At 35.8% G+C, this 26825-nt stretch overlaps 2 protein-coding genes across 6 annotated transcripts in view; both read right to left on the reverse strand.

Moving 5' to 3' along the window:
• Positions 1-1722: 1722 nt before the first annotated feature.
• Positions 1723-8961, reverse strand: DYNLRB1 (dynein light chain roadblock-type 1). Of its 2 annotated transcripts, none has more exons than XM_039323750.1 (4): positions 8852-8961; positions 5365-5440; positions 3384-3551; positions 1723-2139 (listed from the first exon to the last, which is right to left on the reverse strand). In XM_039323750.1, exons 1-4 carry the CDS (start codon positions 8924-8926, stop codon positions 2096-2098), a joined length of 363 nt encoding a protein of 120 aa, XP_039179684.1. In that variant the 5' UTR covers positions 8927-8961; the 3' UTR covers positions 1723-2095. The 2 variants fall into 2 exon arrangements, with proteins under 2 accessions (XP_039179684.1, XP_039179685.1); XM_039323751.1 differs by lacking the exon at positions 8852-8961 and adding an exon at positions 8351-8477.
• A 2391-nt stretch (positions 8962-11352) lies between these two features.
• Positions 11353-26825, reverse strand: part of ITCH (itchy E3 ubiquitin protein ligase) — a 73820-nt gene continuing 58347 nt past the window's right edge. For all 4 annotated transcript variants that reach the window (XM_039323731.1, XM_039323732.1, XM_039323729.1 and 1 more), the window contains 11 exons: positions 25638-25710; positions 24005-24076; positions 23745-23833; positions 22321-22480; positions 21248-21381; positions 20341-20481; positions 19488-19608; positions 18425-18529; positions 17369-17465; positions 14704-14776; positions 11353-13982 (listed from right to left, as the gene is read on the reverse strand). In XM_039323731.1, the coding sequence (XP_039179665.1) occupies positions 13883-13982; positions 14704-14776; positions 17369-17465; positions 18425-18529; positions 19488-19608; positions 20341-20481; positions 21248-21381; positions 22321-22480; positions 23745-23833; positions 24005-24076; positions 25638-25710 (1165 nt within the window). In that variant the 3' untranslated portion in view covers positions 11353-13882. The remainder of the gene's footprint in view (positions 13983-14703; positions 14777-17368; positions 17466-18424; positions 18530-19487; positions 19609-20340; positions 20482-21247; positions 21382-22320; positions 22481-23744; positions 23834-24004; positions 24077-25637; positions 25711-26825) is intronic.

Genomic DNA, 26825 nt, shown 5'->3' on the forward strand with positions numbered 1-26825 from the left:
ACTGAAAATGCTGCAGATTTGCTGAATTAAATCCAAGATGACCTTCCAAGTCAGACTTGGAGGAATCCAAATGCTCTCACATTTTGTTTCTACATTGATGCTTGATGCTTAGCCATATATCTCCCCTACCCCAACACCCAGGAAATGACATTGAACATGGGGAGAATATTCTGATCACAGAATGTCTATGGAGATTCCCAGTCTGAACCAAAGAAACTTCTTGGATGAGAAGCGAAAAGTTGTCAAGGAAAAAGCCCAAGAAAGTACAGTTGCCTTTTGGAAAAACAACTTTGGGGTCTCAACATAGAATGACTTTTGAGGAACAGTTATTTATATTTGTGATTAGAAGACAAAGTGGAACTTTAGTTCAGGCTTCTGGATGAGAAGAATTTGGAGAAGCTTCTCACATGCACTTAGTATATTTATAGCTTCTAGCTACTGAGAAGGCTACTCCCCACTTTATTCTAAGAACCTGAGGTAGGTTAAGCTAAGTAGCTATGCCAAGAACACTTAATAGCTTAGAAATTAAACATTAATCTTTGCTGAGTTCCTATAAACAACATCTACCAGTGTATGAGCTTGGAATGTGTAGGTCTTTCAACTGCCTTATATAATTAGTTTTTCACTTGTTTATAAAAGCTGTAATCTTTTCTGCCTTTTCAACTGGTCAGTCCAACAGCTCATTGGTGCTGCATATCAGTTAAGTTGAATTTCCAACCCTTTAGTAAAGTTGAAGTTGTAGGCATGTGATTTTCCCTTAGTGACCAACTTGCCAGTCCCAATTATGGTCACTAACCAAGGACTATTGTAGTAACTTGAAATGTGGCAATTATGACTTTGTCTGATGGATTAGATCAGGGGTGTCAAACTTGCAACATCACGTGACATGTCACGACGTATTGCGACTTTTTTCCCATTGCAGGCAATGGGGTGGGTGCGGTTTCACCATGACACATCTGGCCTGTGGGCCAGCAGTTTGACACCCCTGGATTAGATGGACATTTTAAAACGATTCAATCAAACCAGTGCCATTTACCATTTTGGCTTCAGTTTTTCAACAGCTGAATTATGTCTTCCAGGAAAAGAATTAGCCTTGTTGAAAAAGACAGTCATTGACTTAGCAAAGTTTTCAGCTGCAAAAGTCATCAAGGTTGTTTTTCCAAGGAAGCTTGGAAAGCTAAGCAAGCTGGAACTGGTGAATATTTGAATGGGAATTCTCTAGGAAACACCCAGACTGTACTACACTGGACATTTTCAAAAACATTTTAAATGCTGTCAGAGACAAATCTTTTAAGAACTTTTCTCAAGAAAACTATGTTCATGAGGTCACAAGGAGTTAAGTTTGACTTCAAGGAGATTTGACTTTTTCCGCTGTTTTTCCTGTACTGCTGGTAATTGTTGGCAAAATTATAGAAGGGGTTTGCTACTTTGTCTGAAATTAGAAAGCTGGCAACCCTCTTGTTTGGGGAGGGAGCCACCTAGTGATTGTATAGCATTATCACTGGTTGAAAGATAAACCTGGAAAGATATAGTAGGCACTTTGCTTTTAGGGCAGGTGTATGTACAGTATCTTGTACAGAAAGGATTTACTTCACAATAGGTTGATTAAGTGACCAATTGTTTTCTATATTACTGACACCAGTAATAGAAGGATGTGATTGAAAGGATACACCAAATATTATAGACTGAGAATTATTGAAATGGCATGAATTTCAAGGAAAATACTTCGAAAAGCATGAAAAAACTTTATTGAACTCAACAAAGGTTTGCTTGATTATTTTAATTTGCTTTAAAAAAAACAAGTGCAAAATAAAATGAAGACAAAAAGGAAGAATGATTTACAGTTATTAAAAGTATTTTCAACAAAGTTATTTAGTTATAATTTGCTAAAGAAAACTTCCATCTTTCATTATCTTTTTTATTTCATGTTTCGTTTTCTCCACGGGATAACCCTTGAGTAACTTGAACAGACTCCTTAAATTTTTAATATTTTAAGAAAGGAACCTCTTTCAGACATTATCATGGACAATAATTATCAATGTTAAATAAAAATATATAAAAAAGTAGAAGGAATGCAGGCCAGTTGTGGAAGTTTTCATTCTGTTGGACTCTGAATGACAATCAGGAAATAGTCCTTATCTGCAAAAATATAAAGCAATTATATTTCAATATTTGGTTGTTACTGTTAACTCATAGTAACTCTTTTGTGTCATGTTACACTATTTCAACTGCTTTGTAGACAGAGATTATGTGCCTTCCAGGCATTATCAGTTACAAAGAAATGTGGTTAGTGGCACATGCTGAAAAGGACTTCTTCATGAGGTTTTGCAAATATAATATACATAGTCCTTGACTTACGACTGTAATGGAGCCCGCCTATCATGGTAATAAGTGCTGTTTATGACAGTTGAGTTTATAATCTGTTTTGTACGGGTCATTGAGCAATTATGGCAGTGATAAAGTGAATGCCAAGGTCATTAAGAGAAGAATGGTTCACAATGGGCATAGATTTGCTAAAAAATGGAAGTGCTGATTTTCAGCAAAACTTTCATAAAATTCAGTCATTTGACTGAAGAATGCTGCAAACAGCCATGAATGTGGCCGGATTGCCAAATGCCCGAAGGTCAGTCCTGTGACCATAGGGGGAGGCAACAACTGGAACTTTGAATCCAAGGTAAATCTGTCATAACTTTGAATGGTCACTGAGTAACTGGTTGTAAGTTGGGAACTACCTATACTAGCTGGAAAAAACAATACTAGACAAAGATTATAAATAAATACACATTCCTCATGCTATTTCCTTTTTGGAAGCACAGTTATACGAAATACAGAAAGAGAATACGATATAGTAACCCAAAGAAATAAAGGCACAAGAAAAGGCTGAACATAAAGAAACAAGTTAAGTCAATAAACTACATAGAAAATTCACTCAATTACAAACATTAGAGTTGTTAAAACAGATCAGGCCAAAAGCCATCTACTGCATCATTGTTTCTTAAAATGAAGCATAGTTAGGCTGATACATTTAGAACAGTAGTCTCCAATCTTTTGAGCTTTGAGGATTGGTGGAGGGGGAAGGGGATGGTTCTGTGTGAGCGCACAGCTCCATGTGCCTGTTGCTCGTGCAAATGGAGATGTATGTGTGTGCACTCGCCTGCTGCACTACAAATGGAGTTGCATGTATAAGCGCACTGGCCCACTACTTCCATGGACCGGTTCTGAACAGACTGTTGACCAGGGTTTGGGGACCCCTGATTTAAAACCCATTCTTATCTGAATCTTATAAGAAAAACTGGTACAGAGATAGATTGCCTATTGCTGTTACATTTGGAGACAACTCTACCAGAGGCTCAAAAAGAGCTTTTTCCCCTTTTTAATTTTACCTGGTGCAACCATGATCTCATTTTTCTTGGAGCGAATCCGCAGGAATGTAAGATCATTCTGGGGATCAATGTCTCTGACAGTGCCCCTTGCCTTCATTATTAAGTTATGCATTAAGCCTGCGTACTGTACTGTGGAGGAGTTGTCCATGGTGCTTTTGATGGGGATACCTGCAGAATGCAAAAGGATTCTCGGGATAAATTATTTAAGACATTACTTGATCAGAAAATCCTAAGATCTCCATTTTTTACGGAACAGTTTTGATATAAAATCCTGTTTTTTTCATATGACCGCTTTATCTCAACAATTTGGAATTCGCACAGAATTCCCGTTCACTGTTTTTCTTATACATTCCTCTGCTACTACTCTGAGATTCTTTATGACCTCTCAAAGTATCATAAGCCTGATGATGGGGTGATTTTCATTGAATGAGCGTTCCTGGGAAAAGGAACAACTGGTGTTGCATTTCCTCCATTTCCACACTATCAGTCTTACTGTGGCAACAGTTTGATAGTCCCTTCCAGCCTAATGAACAGCAACAACCTTATATCTGAGATTTAGAAAGATTGCTTTTAATTGAGACATGATTCACTTCCATTATCCTGTGTCATAAAGAGTAGAACCAAACACTCAGATGTGTTTTTTTTTAATTTGGTTCATTAGATCTGCAGGCTGCCCAACTCCCAGATGACTCTATGCAACTTAACATCCAAGGATGTAAGATATGACACAGTGCACTGTTTTTAGTACTGATAATTTAACAAGAACCTCTTTATATGTTAGTAAGATTTAGATCAATCTTACACAACCAATGGGATGGTTTTTACTTTGGTTGCTGATTTATGTTCTTAATTGCCATTCAGCACCCAGAAAACTGAGGTTGAGATCAGTGGCCAAAAAAATTGAGATAAACAGATAAACATACATGCCTGTTCTACAAATATGATAGCAGTCAATAGTCCTTTTGCACACATTGGCTAACATGGCTCAGTATTGATTGAGTGATTGTATGGAGATGTTTTCTCTTTCAGCCTCAACTAAATCTATCCCTAAAAAAAGTGAAAGGTAGAACAAAACGACAGTATGTTCTACAAGTTTTATTTGAAATAGTCAAAAATGGTATCTTAAATTTCTAAAATAAGCTTTTAATTTAAGAAGTTTTAAATCCCAATCTACTTTGCCTATTGCTGTTATAAAACAAGTGGCGTATAGCAAGTACATACTGTATGTAAACCTTTCATTTCAGATTCAGTATGCATTTCTTTAATAAAGATGTATAGACACAATTGCCTTATTATATTAACGAGGGCCAAACCATACAATGCAATGCACTGTAAACTTATCACAGAGGGAGGAAGAATATTTAAAGTTCTACACAGGGTATACACATATATCACTTGTTGGCTATTTTAAAAAGATTTTGAAGAGCTAAATGTTCCAGATTCCTTGCTTGCTATATATTTCTTGCTTAATAAATATTTATTAAGCAAAATCTGTTTGGCAACCTATTTTAATCAAATAATAATTTATTTGGTTTATATGCTCTTAAATTAACAGAAGCCAATCTTACATTACACTTTATTATAGTTATTTTATATTGGGCTGCTTTTATAACTTGGGTTTGTACACTACTACATTGATTTTAAAATGCTGCTTTATATCTATATTGAGGAGGCTGTTTGAAAAGACTTCAATAAATGTTTTTAAATAAATTTAAATCAGAAAGTTTGTCACAATTTCTAAAAGAAGATACTAAATGAATGCACACTGTTCCATTTTAATAATCAGAGATAGCACAATCTCAAAATAATGTCAAAGGCTTTTGATACAATGCGATTCACTTCCTCCCCAACAGCAATGTAATTTCAGCCTTGGTTTCATAATGCATGTCTGAGTCCCCAAGTGCTTCCTAATCCCAAACCACGCTGCTTATGTGCTACCAAAGGGCAGATTCCATTCACATCAACTTAGCTGTCACAGCACCTTCTGAATTCACAATAATGATCCCTTGGACTCCCTTTTGACTCTGGATTCGCTTCAGTGTTTCCTCTACCTCAGCCTGGGAGGGGAAAAAAAAATAACAATAGCAATTTAGTTTCTGGATCAAAGTCTGTGCTAAGCCATATAGATACAGAAGAAGCCTAAAAGGATTCAAAGAGACACTTCTTAAATATTAAGCCAAAAGCACAGCTATTTTGGGAACAGTCCTATCAATGCCTGCTTTTCTTAAACCCATAATTTTCCTCCCATCATTTGGAAATAAGCTTTGGATGCCAGACATTTGTTTCCTCTAGTTTTCTAGTAGGTTTTTTAAAAAAAAAAAAAAAAAAAAATTGCACTCAAAGCTTCGCACCTACAGGATATATATAGTGGTAAAATCTTGCTTGCTCAATTTCCTTCTGAATATAAGGGTCTTTTCACACACAGTCTTCTATATGGGGATAATTTCTATCTAAGAAAGGATTTGCAGGATTCATCTTGAAAATGCAATGCAAATATTTAAATGCTGATTGGAACACATAATTGCAAAGTCAGCATGTGGAGCATCCCTCCTTTAGGGGCAATGACATGCTGACACAGATGAAACCTAAAAACCTTAGAGGGATGAAATTATACTTAGAGACAGTAGTAGAGACTATATATATATATACACACAAAGCTCAGGGTTGAATGATTGGGTTCTTGATGTTCTCTGAGATTAGGTAACATCATCAGTGCCCGAGATCTCAAGTACTGATGGTGCTAGCCTGGTAATGAAACATCTGCAGAAAAACAACCAGATTAAGACAACACCAGGAACCCAGCTTGGAGACAAATAGAAGCAGCAGAAAACGTTGGTTGAAATAAAATGTAATGCTTTTAATTCTTTATATTTACAGAAATTAAAGCTAAAATAATCAAACATTATATACTCTAAACTTCAAGAAAGCAAATTTAGATTCAGAGCAAATGATAAATATAATTAAACAAAAAGTTAGAGGTAAACAAGGTAAACATGAATTTATTTTTTAAAAAAGGAAATAACTAAAAACATGATTGCCCACAATTCCAATGAAGTAAAAAGGAAGAACCAACTCATGCAACTACAAAAATGGCTTGGGGAAGATTTGAAAACCAAAATGGACATATGTAGGAAGAGGAAATAAAGAAGGAAGGCCAGAAGGAAAAAGTAGCTCCAAATTAGAAAAAGTATCTGGAAAGCAAAAGAGTGAGCTGAGGTTTGGGATGGATGCTAAGAACATTTTTAAAAAAGACATCTTCAGAAATGTTCAATGAAGGACATACCAGTTGCTATATCATATAAATGCACTTGAAAAAGCAGGATATATACTTTGCAAATAAACTCATTTTTAATAAGAAAACATGCAGCTAAAGACAATGCTTGTTAATGCATTGTAAGATTCCTGTTTCTGTTTTCTACTTCAGGTTAAAATGTAGTGGTGAATCAAGCATAAAATTGAGTTTAGCTTGCACCAGGACAGAGAGATGAAGAGAAGCAAATCTACTAGACTGGGACTCTGCAGGCATAGAAGCTAAAGTCATTTTGAACATATATAAGAGCAACTGAAATCTGTGGGAAAATATCACAGGAAACATATCCTCCTTCTAAAAAGAATGCTTCACTTCAACTAGATAATCAAGACATTACATAAGTAGTATGTGAAGATGTTTTTTTAATTGTGCCATTACTTTGTCTAATTCATGAAATTTTACTTCCTGTAACTGACACTGTTTTCCATTAGAATCTGTTAGAACAGCTTTTTTTTCTTTCTGACAATAAATGATTAAATAATGGAAACCAGAATAGTGCCATGATATCTTTCTGATAGTGTGAGGATTTATTTCTCTGGAAACACTATTTACAGATATTGATCACAATTCATTCTCACTGAAATCTTTGAGTTTTGGTTTTCTCAAAGAAATCTTTGAAGAGACCTTCTTCTGCAAACATTATAATAGGCTCACCTATGTCAACAAGTTCCTCTTTTTTAAAATTTGATTAGCAATATTGATATGATAACAAGAGTCAACATACTGTACTGGTTTTAAGAGAAACTGACAAACTAACCATTCTTGGAGAACTGTATGTAGATCTGGTTGCTTTTCAGCAAAAGGGGCCTATAATGGGAAATGTTGCTAGAAAAGATCACAAAACTGATCAAAGGGCTGGTTTGTTGAGCAAGATACACAAGTCTGTGTCACTTGCTACTGTTGCTGAATTAACAGAATATATGTAAGGTCCAAATAAACAATCCATATTATGACTCAGCATAATGGCTAGGATCACACAACACAATAACACAACAATTGGACGTGTCCAACATTCAAGACCACAAAGCATCCCCAACTACATTTTATTTTGGCACATTCACAAGATTCAGCTGTCAAGTAAAGGTGATTACTGCATATTAAACAGGGTACCGGTTCCTACATGACAGCTGGACATATATACATGGGACCCATCACAGCCGCTCTTTCGGGACACAATGCATCACGAACTAGCCAGTCACATTACAATTCCTTCGTGTGCTGTGAAAAACCAGCCCTAGCGCGTAATTTACAGCGTAAACCGGAAAACTGGGTTGAGAAAATCATAGTTAAATTATTGGGTAAGCAACCAGAAGTGAAAAGGCCAGCTAAAAGGCATATTTCAGAACACATGAAAGCGATTGTATGCTGGGCAAAGCAATGACAAGACACGCCTCGCCTCATCCCACGAGACCATGGGCTGAGGAATCGGGGAGCCGTGGTTTGAAAGACACGCCGCAAAGCTAGAGAGGAGCAAAGGGTGACATTTGCGTCCCAAGGTAGAGGTGGTGGGGTCCTCAGCCTTCCTTGGTCATCCCATCGCATTCCGGAAGACTCTGCCCGAGTCTCGATCCCACTCCCTCCCCACTCAGAATTTTAAAGGGCGAAGCAAAGTCGGTGAACTACACCAATCCATCGACCTCACTCCGCCTTTCCTTACCATTTTGCAAAAAAGAAAGCAAAGACTTAAGCCAAGGATCGCCAGCTGATTCCGCAGCCGAACCCCTGAAAGCCTGCGCGCCTGCGCGCCATTCTCAGACTGTTTTAGGGCTGAGACCTAATTCAACCAATCGACGCAGGCGGAAGGCGGGTTCTGAAGGGTTGGGATCAAGAATAATTTTCGTAGCCCCCCCCTTCTTGTATCGAAAGGTTCACAAAGAGAGAGGTTAGGGGCCGTCGTTTGAAAGGCACGCAGCAAAGATAGAACTGAAGGTTAGTTAGGCATGCTTGCTGTTAAACAGGGCAAAGCTTGATATAAAAGGAGAAAGCAAAACGATAAATTCAGAATAAACAGATGTATCAATGGTGTTTTGAAATCATAGCTAGCAGAGCCAGGTTCAAAGTCCCGGGAGTGAAGCTGAATGGCTTTGGGACAAGAATGTCTTGATGAGAAAATACAATGAGGACGCCTCTCCGTCAGTCAAGGGAAAGATATACTTACTGTAGGATCCAATCTGTCGGTCACCGAGACCAGAGGTTTATTCTTCCACGATTTCGGACTCGTGCTGGAGCCCATCCTAAGGGAACCTCTCTCTCTCTCTCTCAAATGTGACAACTTTAAGATGTATGGACTTCAACTCCCAGAATTCCACAGCCGGCAGAGTTGAAGTCCACGTTCTTAAAGTTGCCAAGGTTAGACGACATGCATTATTTCTGTGAAAGTCTCCTTTTGCCCTCTATGGATTCAAGTAGAGACAAATGCTCCAGTTTTCATGACAGATGCTTTATAAATGGGAGTTCCAATGAGATTTTTTTTCTAAAAATGCTTCAAATCCAAATCTTCATACTATGACAGCAATAGAAGTACATCCTCACTGGATGAAAAACAGGGTTCTGTGAAATCCAGTATTCTGTTCCTATAGTGACCAACTAGTGCCTGTGAAAAGCAGTTTAGTAGCATAAAAGCACCTCCTGTTTTTGTTTACCCACTGGCATTCAAGGCAAACTGGAGATAATATGTAATTGTGATATATGCTGATATATGTTAGTAATATTTCTTCTGTAAGTTTTAAAATCTTTTAATAAATACAGACTAGTAGCTGTCATATTCAGTAGTTTCTTAATTCAGCTATAGACTTTATGAAGTACTTCTCTATCTGTTCAAAACTTCCCATCTATAGAATATAAATTATAGAGCTCAATGCAGAATGTATCTGTGACACATAGGGCATAGAGTGGGAAGCAGCCTTGAAGGTCTTCCAGTCCAATCCCCTGCTCAAGCAGGAGTCCCTACCATTTGAGACAAATGGCTGTCCAGTCTCGTCTTGAAAACCTGCAGTGATAGAGCACCTGCAACTTCCAGGGGAAAGCTGTTCGGTTAATTGTTCTGTCAGGAAACGTGTCCCTAGTTCTAGTTTGGATCTCTCTTTAATGATATTCTACTCATTACTTTTTGTCCTGCCCTCATGTAGTTTGGAGTAGTTCCGATTCCTTCTTTTCTATGACAACCCTTTACATACTGGAAGATCACTCCTAGCCCTTCTTTGTTAGACTAGGCCAGTGCTTCTCAAATAGTGGGGTGCGCCCTCCAGGGGCGGCACGAGGCTCCGTAAAGGGGGGCTCATTTGACCTCGGCAAATACTGTCATATTGGATTTCTAGATCGGATCATCCGACTCACTCGCAAGCGGCAGCCCGACGCGGAGGACAACATGACCGCCAACGCACGTGACACATGCAAAGACCCAATTGGATAGACATGATGCTCTATCCTGATTGGCCAAACCCGCCCGTGTGACTTTTAGACCTGGAAATCAGTCCTCTGTACAGAAAAAAAATTTTTTACAGTCGCGCGGGGGGCGCGAAATGTTTTCTTCTTCCTAGGGGGGCATGACAGAAAATAATTGAGAAGCACTGGACTAGGCACACTTTGTTCCCTTAATTATTTATCATATGGTTTAGCCTCCAGACCCCTTATCATCTTTGTTGCTCTTCTCTACACTCTTTCTAGGGTCTCAACATCTTTTTTTTATCATGACAACCAGAATTGATGCAGTATTGCAAATATGGTCTTGTATAAAAGTGGTACTATCACTTCTCATGATCTTGAAACTGTCGTTCTGTTGATGCAACCTAGGACTGCATTAGCTTTTTGGGCAGCTGCAGCACACTGCTGGTTCATACTAAAACAGTGGTCTTCAAGAACACTTTGGTCCCTCTCATAAATTGCTATTGAGCCAGGTGACACCTATTCCATATCTTTTTGAAAATCTCTGGTGAAGAACTCACTGCTTCATGTCTTCCACTCACCTTTTACGTAGACTGAATATGCAGATCCTTTAAGCACTCCTTTTAGTGTTTGGTTTCCAACCCTCCCCTCAAATGTATTCATTTGTCACTTTTTGAACAGTAGAGAAACTTTCAGGAAGAGAAAGTCACAACATGCAAAGAATGAGACCATAATTTTTTAAAATACTTTTTAGAAATTTGAGTTCTTGAGCAATTTTTATTGTTACAATTACCTGAGTATATGAATTTATACTTTGACAACAATTTAATATCGGGCTTGCAGTATAGCATTTTACAATCTAGTGCTTCTGATTTCTCTTGCAATTCTGGGAAAGAAATGTGGAACAGTTTCTTCTCAAAATCAGAGCTGAAGATACCAAATGGATTCAATTTAATCTTCAGCTTCAATTTGAATTCTGTTGGAGAATTTGTTAATGTGATCTGGTAAACATCACAATGAAAATAATTGATGATGAAATTTCATCCAGTAAAAATTGGAAATATACATTTCATGTATCCTGTTAGAGATAGTGCTATGTTCTTATATTCATGTGGAAGAACTGTTGACTGCTGGCCACATACTTTTGAATTAGTTTATAATGAAAAAATCCTACTCTTTGCAGCAAAAAAATCTTGTCACAGTTCAAGCCATTCCACCCAGCAACAATACCATACTTCCACAAGCCTTCAGGTTCCCACAATGAAGAGAGATTCAAACTGCTCAAATGATTTTTATTATTGCAACATAACAAGGCATAAGAACAAAATTTAAAAATTACAATGCAAAGGGACCTCAAAAGTGATTTTCCATTCTGATTTTAGAAATATTGCTAGCATAATGCTTACAATAAATGTTTTAACAAATATTTCATGGTCAAGACTCTGTTTGTTGAGTATTCTCAGTTTTGACTGTTTAAAATACTTTTTTTGTGCTTGGAATATCCAGCCCCACTTCGCCTTGTAATGCAGCAGTAAAGACAAACAAAAAGCTATTTAAATTAAAAGTATGAATAAGCTACACTTCTCCAGACTGCAAAAATATATACAAGCATTTGCTTTTTCCTGATCTAATCATCTGAGCCATAAAAATATTAAACAGCCATGCCCTATAGAACTAGGGCCTCAGCTATTTTAATTAGAGCTATCCTTTATTTTAAAAATATAGGGCAGAAAGCCTTTTGTATATTTATACATTAACAATATTTCTAGGTCACTAGATGAATAATGTAACATTATGTAGAGCATCATCAGTATTCCATACTTATTTGTTACCTCCATTTTATTTCTGAATTGTAAATGTTCAATAATTAAATGCTATTAAAACAAATAAGCAAAGAATTCTAAGGCTTTTTCTCCTCCAAAATCTTGATTTTTAATATATACTTCAGATATTCTGATAAACGCCACAGATAGATCTCTCTCCAGAATAATGTATGACTTCTCGATCCAAGTAAAATATCATTTGTGTAAGAAAAAATTCTGTGTATATTCCTTTGAATGTACAATGAAAGGGAGGAAAATTAAATTCTGTTCATAATTTTTAGAAATGAAAATGGAAGAACAATGGGCTATTTATATTGTTTCTAAGGAGAATTCTTAAAAAAAGTCAGTTATAAAACTGGTTAAGCCCATAAGCGTTCAATAGCCCTGAATTAATTCATTCTTAGAGTCTGGATGGGTAGATACTGTATGTAACACTTGTCTTACTGGTCAATTGGTTTGATCTTTGACTATGCTAGCTAGTTCTCAAAGGATTTTGCTCTTCTCACGCAGTAGGACAATACAAGTATGTAACTATCAACATGCATTACTGATTTCTGAAAATGTCATCACCTCTTCTACTGAGTTCCAGAGCAGCATGCAGATCACAGAATTTTAACAACTTGGAGGAAAAGATGCAAGGTAGCAATGCTGGGCAAAAGAACTAAGTGCTTTTGTTAAAAACTTGGGAGTATAGTTTAACTACTATTGTCAACTTTAATGGACAATATAAAAATATAATAATTGAAATTGAAATTAGATTTAAAACCCAGTGCTGCCTAAGTTGTTAATAAGAGCTGATCAACAGTCTAAAATCATAACACACAATTTCCACCCTCTAAAAAAAGTTAATGAATTATTTAAAACAGTATTTGGAAGTATGCAGGAATGTAATTTTTGTGCCTCAGTTTCTTACAACAGAATTCTATGCCTGTTTGTTCAGAAGTAAGTTTCACTCTGTTCAATAAGATTTACTTACAAATACACATGCACAGGATTGCATGTCCAGATATATTCATGAGGCAGTTTTGTTGCAATAGTTAGACCACTACTGGGAAATAGGAAGCAATACTCCTGCATCTAGAGGAGAACTAGAATTGATAGTTAATGGCCATTTGTATAGTTTTAAATTCAACCTACAAAAAGGACTGGAAATAATTTCCAGTTGTTTCCACCTGAAAGAATTATCTTTCAAATTTACTATTAAAGTACCATCATCAAAACTAAGTACTCACTTAGCTGAAAATGGGTTAAAATTCCTGCAAATGTGAAGAGGCACCTTCAGATGGAGAAATAACCTGAGGAATGCGATCATAGTGGTAAAAATAAATAAAAGTGCTATGCTATGGATGCGTGCATTAAGGTCTACATATCCGTCGACTCTGTTTGAACAGAGATGGCTTTGGGATATGTTTTGTGAGAGTGGAAACAGTCAAGCCTCAGTGGGTAAAGAACACATAATGCAAGCAATGGAAATGCTTTTAGCACCGCCAGAATCTGAATGCAAGCAAGTGCTGTTAGAAAAAGTTTGCTACAATGCTGCAGCTACCAGTGGACTTCCCAGTTCCTCAGCAGTAATACTTTGTTACTAAAACAGGAAGAGAAAGGAGTCATTTTAAAAAAAGAAAAGAGAAGAAGGGAAAGGGAAGGGAAGGGAAGGAAAGGAAAGGAAAAAGAAAAGAAAGAAAAGAAAATGCACTCCAGTTAATAAACATGATGCAAGACATAGCTCCAGAAGTACAATAACCTCTGGTTGAGGAAGATTTCATTTATAGTTTATCATTTTGGATTTCTGTAAAGACTTGGAAGAAATCTAAAAACAGAAGGAATAAAATGACAGAGCAACATCCATTTACTTACATACTAACATTTGTTTAAATAAATGATCAAGTCCTGTTTACAGTAAGAAGTGCAACTAGCAGAGGCAGTGAAGAACTCACACCCTATATGAATTTATGTTCTTCTGATCCAAATTCCATTAAAAGTTACTCTTGTCCAAATCCTTCCGTTTCTTCAATTGCAAACAATAACTTTTCCTTTAGCTGTTCATAACTCTTGTATGGTGGCAAATCCAAGCGATTGAAACTGAAAATAAGCAGCAAGCTTAATAACATTGAACATTTTAACAAAATGATGCAGAAGAAAAATAAGAGCATTAGCTCAACAAATGACTTTTTCTGCCTTTTTGTTGCTTTGATGTTGAGTTACAGCAACATACCGTATATGCCGGCGTATAAGACGACTTCCAGAAGCGCTAAACTCGGCGCCAAAGATGGGGGTCGTCTTATACGCCAAGTCGTCTTATACGCCGGAAATACTGGTAGTTTCCGGCGTATAAGACGACGTTCTAGGAAGGCGACTCGGCGATAAAGACGGGGGTCGTCTTATACGCCGGGTCACCTAATACGCCGGCATATACGGTACTATGTATTTTCACATATCTACATTGTGCATTAATCCACTTCAGTCTATTTCTTGAGCTTAACTATATACCGTATGAACTACCTATATATTATACAATTAACTCTTTTACTACATATTTATGATTTTAATGATATGCTGTGTAATTCAGATCTGCTTCTGAGTAGACAAGGAAAAATAGGAACAGTTTTAGTGTAATTATCCAACAATTTTTGTATCCCTATTTTTAAATGAAAAATTTAACTTTTGTGCCAAGACCACAATGGTATGCAACTGTGTGATTTAAAACATTTTAGCTGTTTATTTACAAAAAATATAAAAGTAGCCCTAATTGTTACATAATGGAAATAGTAACTTGAATCACAACAGTGATCTAATTACTTACCATGTATGGCTTCTAGGCAACCAGTTTTCTTTACCAACTTTTTCAATGCAGAATTTTTGGGGCCCATTACTCCCTAAAATATTTTTTTTAAAAATTAAGATATGAGAGATATTAAGTTGTATTAAGTAAATACAGTAAAAATCAAAGCTGCTGAGGATCAGATATTTTTTGTTAAGAAGTAAGTAGTAAGATCTTTTGTGCTTGTTTCACTATTAAGTGGTAGTCATATTAATTTCTGATAAATAGCTGTGCCATCATGGACAATGTATTAAAACAATTCCATGTAAAGTTCTTCCATTTGTGTTGACTTACATAGCACCTGAAATTCATTTCCAGTTCCACAAACCAGGGAGTCTTGGTGACAGTGATCTATATCCATCAGCATGCAATTCAACTACTGTAACACACATTACATAGGGCTACATCTAAAGATGACTCAGAAGCTGCAACAGGTAAGAATGCGACAGCCAGACTATTGGTAGTCAAGCCTACCACTGAAGTATAATACCCTTGGTCACTAAACTAATTGCTGGTAATCTCCTTGGTCCAACTGAAAGTTCTGTTTGTCATTTATAAAGCCTTTTACAGTGGTCTCCAAACTTGAATTAGGGACTGCTTCTCCAAAATGTTTTCCCCCATTTTTATCAGATCATTGAGTGAATGCCTGTTCAAGGTCTTGTTTCCTCAGATAGTAAAATCTTAGTGGATCATAGGAGGGCCTTCTCTGTGATAGTGCCAATTTTTTGGAACATCAGCCACCAAACCTGAACATGACCTTTTTAAAATTTCTCTCCCTCCTAGTCAAAGTGAGTTATTCTAAGTTTCTTTCCCATGTTTTCTTCAGTATTTGGGCTATATAATAGCGTGTTAAAATCCTTTTTGGCTTTTCATATCAAGGTCATCTCCTTTACATATGGAGTTTGCTTAACAGTAACTCTGCATATTGTGTCTGCATGGGAGTACCAGATCCCTCATGCAAAGACTTTGTAGAAGTTTGTAAAGAACAAAGGTAGAACATACCAACTTCTATACATCATTAGGCTGGCTAACCAAATAGTATTTTGAGTTGCATAAGGAAACATAGAGAGTTACCATTAATTATGATAAAGGTCAATTTAATTACAAAATAATATGAGCCATATACATGTGCAATGGTTGGGATCCAGAAACAGTTCTGGATGCTTTAATGAGCCATAGACAGATGTTGTATTCATGTTTCTGGATGTTTTAGAAGCACTGCACAACCACAATAGATCAGTACAGTCTTCTAATATTTCTAAAGTGATTCATTCTGCATCATAAACAACCATGCCTCCAATAGTACAAGGGTATATACTTGAAGGAAGTATGTTTCTTCAAAATGCTGAAGAAATGGGATTTTATTCAGTTATTTTACTGCCAACAAAGAGTGAAATGATGCAAAGATACAGAATAAGGCAGGGTAAATACTTTTTCCTATTCCTATTTCTCCTACAATACTCAGCACTTTGTTCTGGAGAAATCCCAACCTTTCTTTTGCAATAACAGAAGAGGAAGAGGCAGAAATTATCTGTTAAGTTGCCAGAATTATCAAGGCTTAAAAATAACCATCCTTAGAATCAATCCTTAAGAAGCTCAAGTAAAATAAAAATACTTTCCCCATTAAAGTAAGGTATGCCATTGTTCAACAATACTGTAAAACTTACCCTTTGAAGATGTGCACAATATTCTTTCACAACCCATTCCTTGCATAGAATGACATACATTTTAGATGTTTTGCCCTGGACAGAATTCAGAATGTGCCTTATCTACATATTAAAAAATACTTTGTGTTCTATTTTACCTGGATATTGCTTCTTGTGAATGGAGTATCCAATTTCTATCTGGGCCAGGTTGGTGGTTTTGTAAAGATTTGTGTGGGGAAGCTGAACTTCATATGAATGAATGTGTGTAGCTTCCTTAATGGGAGATTGATAATTTGCCCAACTGACAGACTGCAGATACTGAAATGCACCAGCCTTGTGATCAGTCAGGCTATTTCTCAACACAGATCTAGCACTCTTCCCAAACAGTGCTAAATTTGGGTACAAAAATAGCCTGGTTGATAATATAAGCAGTTGTCGCTGTGGCAGGCAGCTGTCCAGTCTCATCTACAGCTCAAGCCAAAATGACCATGGAGGGAAGTTCCCAGTGACGAGACAGCATGTTAGGTACAGTCTAAAGTGGCCAATAAATACAGAAAACTTATTGCTCCAATTTAATAGTCATCTAAATAGAAGATTCTTCCAAGTCCGAATCCCACTGTTTTATATAGTCAGAATATCCACAACTGTTTCAGGGTTTGGTTTATCTGAATCTAGAATAGGTAAATCATTCTGGATTTTATTTTGCCCTTACTGTGGCTAATATGAAACAGAATTTCCAGCATGCGCTATTTGAATTGAAGCAAAACTTATTTTTTCATTTCATTCACACCTCTATTATCCATGAACCATGTGCAATGTACCCCACTTTAAAAATGATTATACTGGGAGCTCATTTCTTGTCCAAGATAATTAGTTAAGCTATTACCTGTGAAAAGGAAGCTGGTAAACAGATGTTAATGTTTCCAAATTCATATATGAATGCCCAATGACTTGAGCTTATGCCCAAAGTATGCTAATCCAGCTCACATAATTTTGCTTACCCATGAGGTCAGAAAATCCTCCAACTGGCAATCGACATGTTCCAGTAACAAACTGTAGTAATCTCATTCTCTTCTCATTATCTATTTCCTTCACAAACTGAAATAAAATAGATCATTTAAAACAATTTGCAATATCTACTGCCAATTCACAAAGTGTTGACAGCCATAGCTGTCTTAAATCAACAAATTATTTTTAATACATTTGCAGCCTCTATAAGCTGAAACATTTACATTGAAGTATTAAATATTTTTATAATTTCATTATGATCTAAAATTTGAGATCTAGTTAGGAGTAGCACTTAAAGGCACTGAGCTAAAAACTAGGAGTTCATGAGTTCTAGTTCTGCCCTAGGAAAGAAGCCACTGGGTGACTGTGGGCCAGTCATTCTCGCTTAGTGTTAAGAAGGCAGCGATGGTAAACCACTCCCAAAAAATGCTATAAGGACTTATCCATGTATTTGTCAGGAATCAAGACTGAGGCAAAAATGTATAAAAATTCAAAATTTTAAAAAAGAAAATACTATATTTTTATTTAGATGAAAAAGTTGCATCTGTATAAATTTTCACTTTGATATTTTACTTTTTGGTAATGGAACAGTAGGAAAAGAACTAGCAAAATTATTAGACCCTAAGAAAATTTGAAATGTTTGTCTGAATAAACATATTACCTGATGTTCAGATAACATGATCTTAAATTTATGGCATAATAAAAGAATATAAAAATATTGTTTCAAAAGACAATCTTGCCTTCATATCTGGAAATAGTAAAGACAATATAATTTAGCTTAAGAGGAATATTATTCAAAAATTCATTTGAAATGGGTTTTACTTTCTCAGTATAGCCATCAGTAAAATTATCACATCAGAAACTGAGAAACTAAGTTCTAGTCCCGCCTTAGGAATGAACACATCACAGGGTTATTGGGAAAATAGGAGGAGGAAGTACGGGGAATGTTTGCCACCATGAATTATTTATAAAAATAATAAAGCAGGATAGATAAATAGATAGACAGACAGACAGCATAGATAAATGATGTGTATTGAAGCATTACAAACCTGCCAAAACCACACTATTTGCTTGCTTGTCCTGGTATAATGCCGGTAGATCGTATGTCTTTGCCAATCAGTCAGGTCAATCTCTTGCATTCCACATAAAAGTACCTGGGGGGGGGGGGGAGGAAGAGGGTGGAGAAGCACAACACAAGTGAACACCTGAATAACATATTTATTTTCCATGATTTGCAATGCAAGGGAAAACATCACTTAAGCCACGGTGACAGTTTTAAGCCAACTCTTTTCGCAAATGAAAAGAGGCTGCAAAACAAAGAGTCTTATGCTGTTTATGGATCAAATCTCATACAGCCAAATCTATTTATTTCCAGCTCTGCTGCAGTTCATTCCAAGTGACTTTTAATACTAGTTCTTCCTTAAAGTGGGGAAGCTCTGGAGAGCCTAGAGGCAAGGTAGATTTCACAATGATGACGATTTCTGCACTGCCCTGTCTCAGGTTAACTCAGTCTTTTCCTTCCCCCTCTAACTTTCAGCCACTAAAGGTCTATCCAATTTGCTATTACAGTACTTAAAAAGGAAAACATGCAAAAAAAAAAAAAGTACTACTTAAATGGCTTTTCAGCTATTCTATTTATTTAAGAAATTATCTGGCAGCCAGCCACGCAATACAAAATAAAACCATGGATGTGAGGAATAAATCAGAAGAAATTTTTGAAAGCTATTTTTACACTGTATAGCTGGTAAACAGGGGAGAAATCATTGTGTCCTTTTCAAGGTAGATGGATTAGCTTCAAACTGCTTTTGAGAGATGGGAGAATAAAAGCGATGGCAGTGAATCTGCATCTTGTCTGGTTAAAACTAATTGCAATAGTTGTCTTATACTTTCCCCATTCCAGCAGTAATAAGGTAACTAAAACTTTTGCTAAAATTTGGTAGCCCATAAGATTAAAATACAGTAGCCTTTAACAGTAGCAACAATAGCTGTCCAGAATCACTTTGGATAGTGAGATGGGTGGCATATAAATTTAATAAATAAATAAACTGTCCCTCAATTCATCAGTTCCCTTGAACAGAAGTTTTCGTCCAAATTATAGATTTAAAGGTCTACCTCCAGTTCTTTGGCATCAAAGTATTGTAAGTACTGCTGTGATAGAATCTCATTGAATCCTTCAAAGAAAGCTTGTGTCTGCTCTTCAACACCCCGGGAAAGCCTCCATTCTGCTACCAGCCTTGAAAAGAAAATATACACTCATATGACAACAGCCAGTGCACCTTGATTCAGATGAATTATAATATTAATTAATGAAAAATTATAGGAATTTGAAATACTGAAGTCATTCACTGTTTGAAAAGGTAGCACAGAAGAACAAAGGAACATAAAATCTTGCAGAACATATAGCTGAAGTGTTACCACCATAGCAAAAAGACACGATTAACTTCCAGCCTTGTGCACTTCAACCAGGACACATGGTCTGCTATATTCAGTTATACAGTTCTAGTGAATTGCAATTTGGACAAGAAGATTAAGGCACATATGGGCAAACTGCATTACACACACAGCCCTTGGACACTCACACATATGGAAATGTAATCTAAGAATACAGGAAGCTTGGCTCACTTTCTCTCACAAATTAGCTGATCAGGGCTCTGAAGCAAGAGTGGGAAACTTGTGGTGCTCTAGAAATGGCCAACTACAGTTCTACAATTCCAGATAGCATGGCCAATGGTGATGGTTGATGGAAATTGTAGTTTAAAGACAGAAGTTCTCCATAATAACGCTGCAGAATAGCATGGAGGAGAAAAATGAAATTGATGAAAAAATCTCCTTCTCCCCCCTGCCCAGCAGTAGTTTTACTCTGTCCAAGTTGTATGTATGAATGAAAAGAGACCTAATCAGAGAATAGCAACTTGAATCCAATAAAAATTATGGTTAAAAATACTTAAAATAATTTTGAACTTACTTAATATATTCTTCTTTGTTTTCTTCGGTAACAAGGATGTTGCTACCATTGAGTTTCAAGTCATGGCTCTTTATTTCACCTAGAATTTCTTTATCAACTGAGAAATACATTTCTAGGCCGCATTCTTCAATATTGTTTTCCCTACAAAGTCAATATCGTATAGTGTGATTAATTACTAAAATATTTTTTACTATGGATAGTCTGACAATAAACAATATCAGGCTTAAGAATATAGTTCATAGCTTTTAAAATCAGCACTCTTTTTCTGAAGCTGTCAGCCATGCTTCCTTTTTATATTATTCTCTGAAAGTTACCAGTGGAGTGACACTGGCATAATGCCATTACAACAGTTAATGGAGTCAACATTTTGACAAGGTTAATTAAAAAAAAAAAATAGAAACCAGTTGTGTTGAGCCCAATGGAGGGTCAATGCATCTAACCCCTAAATCTTTCAAACTATGAAATCAATGATACACTGTCACAAAAGACCCCCCCCCCAAAAAAATGTTGAGGCTTTATTTGGCACAGAATGGCGTATCCTGTTTTACAACTTATCGTCTTATTTAAAAATCTACAGGCTATCAAAATTAGAAATATCAATCTCTCTAAATACTTGAACTTCATATATTATTTGCCTTTTGGAGGACCCCAAAGACATGGTTCTATAATTAGGCCTGGGAATCCCATGGAGGTATATAGCTAGTGAGCCACCCAGGGTCACATGTGAGATGGATGGCTACATAAATTGAATATTAATAAAAAATTAATAAATATTTCATTAAAATGTAAATTCAAATATGAATAGCAAAGTAACTTTTCAGTGAGACTTAAATATTTACTAATTTGGTCTAATTTGTAGACATTTATTTGGATAAAGTTAATATTCAAAAAGTGGAAATAAACTCACTTAACCCAGATGAGGGAATTATAGAACTCAGGATCTACAGATTCCAAATCTTTTAATCCAACTGGCTTGTTGAGGATACGTTTATAGAAAGGTAGGGAGAACCCTGTGTCTATAAATTTTCCATGGAATAATGCCTGAAAAGGATAGAAAGTATTACTTATCTTATATTCGTTGCACTCTGCTTATCTGATTTGAAATCTATGCTATTCCTATCACTTTGCAAGAAAATTTCACGAAAGGAATCCCACAATAGAATATATGCTACAATGATAGTCTCAATTTTCTTTCGTTTGTTCCCCCCCCCTTTAGCAGTGTTTTCATATTATCCTAACATCTCATTGAATAATTCTTCTATTTTCCAATTAATGAAGTCAAGATGTCAAAGAGATTCTGTATGTTTTCCTTGACAATGAATGCTAAAAGCGTAAGATCATATTGTGGAAACTGGTTGACTTTGTTCTTCTGCTGTAACTTGATTTGAAACTTGTACACAGGTAGTTTATGATCTGCTCTATATAACCCAGTGAACAATGCTGAATAATTTAACTTTTATTTGCAAGTTATTAGAACATGCAATTCAATATAATTTAGATACATTTAATTATAAAGTACTGAAAACATCTCTACAATTTCATGTAGATAGCCTATTTTAACAAAACATATGGCAGCCTAAAATAACTTCAATTTTTTACAACATTTCAGAATAAATTCAGAAAAAAGGATTATTCTAATAGCACTCTTATTCAAGATATATGATATATTTTTATCAAGGCAATGTTTTCTTCTTACCAGGTATTAAGAGGAATAGCAAAATTAAAAGCTTGGCAGGCTTTTAACTATATTGAGCATTCAAATATAAAACACTGGATAGAATACAAGAAAGATCACTGCTGTCAAGGATATCAATTTGGTAATATCCAATTATATATTTACATAAGGTTTGCTTCCTATTTTAAAAGTAAGAAAATGGACAGAAATTCTTGTCTTCTAGAATTAACTGTTTTCAGATTTGCTATGTGGTTTTTATAATATTTTAAATGTGTTATGAGTATTATTCCATGCACTGAACTCACCATAGCAATAAATCTACCAATAAAGCGGAAGTATTTCAGATGATCTGGATTGATGTAAGAAGCTGGGTTTATCTGTAGGCAGTAGTTATCCTTCCCTGCATATTCAAACAGGCAATACATTGGATTCAGCACTTCATGCGACAATAGAAAGAACCATTCCCTGAAACCACATAAAGAACTCACAGTCAACACCAGAAAAAAAAAACACACATACACACACAACAAACATAAAATTCAAGACAATGTGTATACATTTCTTTGGTGTTAATACCTAAAAAAACTAACAAGTTTGAAATATGCCTTTGTTTTTACATCTGTGCCATGAATTTCAACAAATATCGCATCTGCTAGACAACCTCACACAAGTTTATAACAAAGAAACTTTAGAGTTATTCAGTGATGTCTACCTGCACGTCAGACATCAATAACAAATAATTTACAATGTTCAGCTTTTGGATGAAATTTGTAGGAGAAGGAATGGCAGAAACTAAGGGCAGAGTCAAAATAAGAATCAACCTAGAGTCTCTATATAGTCACAAATGGACTAAATTCAACCCCTCTTGAATTCTGTTGAACCTTATCCAGTGCTTAGATTCCTATACACAGGCATACATAATAAATCAATTTAACTGGAATTTCAACATGTGGTCCAGGTCTTTCGGGCCTGACAAATTCTTTTTATTGTATTTATTTCTATGACAACACAAAGTTTTATTTTTATAAGCCAATCACTACTCTTGAAATCTCCATGTATTTCTATTAAGAACTGTACTGCTTAAGAGTATTGAGCAAAATTACCGCTATCCAAATTGTTGTATAATATCTAACATATTTTAGTTTACAAAATCACATTCCTGATGTTGATTTTTCAAGGTGTTTAGTTCCGAGATTGAAGTTCATACAAATAGGTAATATTCTTATGTATTTGGCTGTACAAGAAATCTTTTATGATCTGAGGAATAGGCAAGGATGCTTGAATGCGCAGTACATAGAGAACTATGGATGAATACTGCACTGAAATAAACGTTTGCATGCTAGCAGCTTTTTAAATTAGCAACAATTCCAACTGTTCTCAAATTTGTTTTTAATTTATAGAAAATATAACTACATTTGAACCTCACTGTATATACTTCACCTATATTTTACAGAGGGCATTAAAAAAAGCCTTTTAACATAGTGGGGCAATAATGAAAAAAGTAAAACCTCAGATTTCTTAAACAACTTTCTACAGCAGTGTTTCCCAAACTTGACAATTTTAAGGCATGTGGACTTGAACTCCCAGAATTCCACAGCCAGCGTTGCTGGCTGTGGAATTCTGGAAGTTGAAGTCCTCATGCCTTAAAATTGTCAAGTTTGGGAAACACTGTTCTACAGCATAATTTTACAGCTTTATGGGTTTGTTTTATGAATTAAGTCATACCTACCGTGCAACACCTCCATAGTCTAAGCCTTCTTCTCCTGGGAAAATGACCCACAAGCGTCTTCGTAGATCCACAGCACTAAGGCTCATTATCTTCACAGGAAAAAAATTGAACGTTACTTAGAATGTTAGTAGTTATTTACATAGCTATTCAGATTAAAGCACATGTAAGGCAGAGACACAAGCTGAAATTAGAAAAAATGCTAATCAAATAATTTTAGAAAAAAAATATACTACTTAGTTTTAAAATTTCAGCTTATTTACCTGCTGAAATGAATCTTCAAACAGTGTTTTCCTGCTCACTGTTATTTTTATATGCTGGGGCATAGACAGTTGCTGAAATGTAAGAATACATTTGAAAAACACACATATTAGATAATCATAATTACAAACATATTGTACTCTCAGCACTCTCTCAAACACTCTCGGCAGGAACTGTGGACAAATTACTTATCCTGAATAGGAGGCACTTTATGTTCATACCCAACAATTTTCTTATTACAAAACAAGAAAGCTTCTTGCATTTATTTTGTATTCATGTAGCACATCTGATAAAATACGGATACAGGCAATGTCTGATATATGAAAAGTCAAGTAAAACAATACTTGATTGTTTACAATCAAGAAAATCTTAATTGTAAACAAAATTATAATTTATATGTGCAGGGAAAGATGTGGCAAGTTGGTCTACAGAGTCACAGAAGAAATATATCTTCATGCATAAGGGTTACTCTCCAACAAAGCAAATTTATAATACAAAGGACAAATGGTGAACTCACTATAAAGAAACAATGCTATCTTCATGGTCAAATGATCTGAAAACAAAGTATTACTGTGCAATATTTTGGAAAAAGGTGATATGCAAATTTTGTAATTTCCCCATTAGCATACTTTTATAATCAAATATAAATGTTAATTATGTTGGTATTTTTGTTTCTGTTGGTCCTCTCTGGGACGAGGTTTTGAAGTATTTCTAGCAGGACTATCCGATTCTGTAATAGCTTTGTTCCCTATGCCATCTGTCTGGTAAACTCGCAAGATTTTGTTTTTCTCGCAATGCACATGTTTACATAACCCAAACTAGACTGTTGTTTTCTCTGTGTCATATATGTGCGTATATGCATAATTTTGTATTTATTTATTTTTGTCATATTTATGTAGTGTATATCGGAGGTGGTGACCCTTTGAGAGCTGTATGCAATGAAATTTCATTTTAATGTATGCCGATTAGTGTACATTCAAAGTAACAATAAAGTTATTCTATTCTATTCTATTTTTATAATATTAATAAATTCAGGAGTAATTAGCACTGTGAATACTTCAAAACTGATTGCCAAATATGGATGCCTCTTCATAGCAACTCTACAAACCCAGAAAAAGACAAGGCTGTTTTAATAGTGACCAACAGGCTACTTTAATGAGTCACCAACAAATGTTATGGGGCAGGAAGGAGCGGTTCGTTTGTTTCGGGTCTGCATGGCATTACAGATCAAGACAATTTTTAAAAATGAAAAATCATTGCAGAGTGAGAAGAACCCAACTCTTCCCCCCCCCTTCAACCCTAATGTTTGTGGAGCTGTTTTAATATACATCAGCTTCAGAAAATCGAAGACATAGAAACCTAGTTGTAGGGCTTGAAAGCATTATATGAATATTTTTTACTCTGTTCAGAGTAAGAGACAATTATAAGCTCTGATTTGCTTAATCATGATTTTTGAATAAGTCATAATGACTGAATTAAAAGGAATACTCACTCATAAACCACGTTTTATAACATGCTAACTTACACAAATCACAATATGGCGTAACAAATTGCATGATTTCAGGCAAGGTTAAATGTTTTGCAGATGATAGCAAGAGTTTCATGATTACATTTCCAAAGGGAAGTATCTCTCACCTGACACCAAAATCGGAAATATTGGACCTTTGCTTTGAAATCACGAACATAGGCTATTTGAGGTCCATTGTCTCTGGAAACAAAAAGCAAGGTGACACTGATTGAGCACAAATGTATATTCAATTAAGCCTAAATAACTAAGTAAAGTTGAACAGAAAAATATGCTATCAGAATGCATACCATCTTTCCCCAATCGAATTGGCCCACCCCACTTGTGCTGGCAGAAACAGCCTACTGCGGATCTCATCAGCCAAGAAATTCTGGCTGGTGGGATCCAGGAGAAGAGCCTTTTCTTCCAGGGCTCCAGGACATAAGATCTGCTTCCTCTCTTTTAGACTTCAGAAAAAGCCTTAAAACCTGGCTATGCCAACTGGCATGTTGTCCTGAAAGAGAAGCTGGCTAGAGGTGGTTGGTACACTAACAGAGAAGGCAACTCATCTCTGCCCTTCAAACTCTTGTTTTTTAGCTTATTTTAATTTTTGTAATTTTAATCCATTTTTTTATATTTATAATCTTTGAATGTTTGTTTTATCTGGATGTAAGCTGCTCAGAGTAGTCTGAACTGCGAGGTGGGCACCAACTAAATTTGACTGATTGATAAAATAATAAATAAAATAAAATAAAATCCCTCCTCACAATAAAAATATTTCTCCATAAAAAACCATTACTTAAAACAGCAATTTCCTATCTTGTGTTAAATATAAACCTTGGAAATAGAAGGACTATTTCACAAAGAGTTGAAAGTAGCTTAACTTGTTTTCTCAGCCAGTCATCTATTTCCTGCCTCCTGTCTTTTAAGTAATCTTCCAGCTAAGCTTGATTCTTAACTCTTGTTCCTTTTTATCAGTCTTCCCAGGGAGCCTAGGGAGCACTGCCCAACTGTAAAAGAAGTCAAGGGGCATCTTGTTTCCTCCCTGATAACACTTAAAAAAAAAAGGTCCTGATGATCCATGGGAAGTCAGTTTATCCCAGAAAAGGAGAGCTTTCATCCTGGCATCAGAACCAGAATAAAGAAATTTCAGTGTTTCTTAGTCTTGGTAGCTTGGAAATGTATGGATTTCATCACTCAGAATTCTGGGAGTTGAAGCCGACACATCTGCAAATTGCCAAGGTTGAGAAACCCTGGTCTACTTCATCCGTTCCTTTTCTCTCATTTCAACTGATTGTTGCTATTTCAGGTGTTCCTAA

This window comes from Crotalus tigris, unplaced genomic scaffold (genome assembly GCF_016545835.1).
Source record: "Crotalus tigris isolate CLP2741 ecotype Arizona unplaced genomic scaffold, ASM1654583v1 scf7180000024281.4978605, whole genome shotgun sequence".
In the NCBI taxonomy this organism is placed as follows: Eukaryota; Metazoa; Chordata; class Lepidosauria; order Squamata; family Viperidae; genus Crotalus; species Crotalus tigris.

Excerpts from the sequence above, each read along its gene's own strand:
- DYNLRB1 (XM_039323750.1), bottom strand. The coding sequence starts at position 8,926 with ATGGGCTCCAGCACGAGTCCGAAATCGTGGAAGAATAAACCTCTGGTC. Across the intron at positions 5,441-8,851 it reads CCGACAGATTGGATCCTACA|GCTGAGGTAGAGGAAACACT; the intron begins GTAAGTATATCT and ends TTCCCCTCCCAG. Across the intron at positions 2,140-3,383 it reads TGAGATCATGGTTGCACCAG|ATAAGGACTATTTCCTGATT; the intron begins GTAAAATTAAAA and ends ATATTTTTGCAG.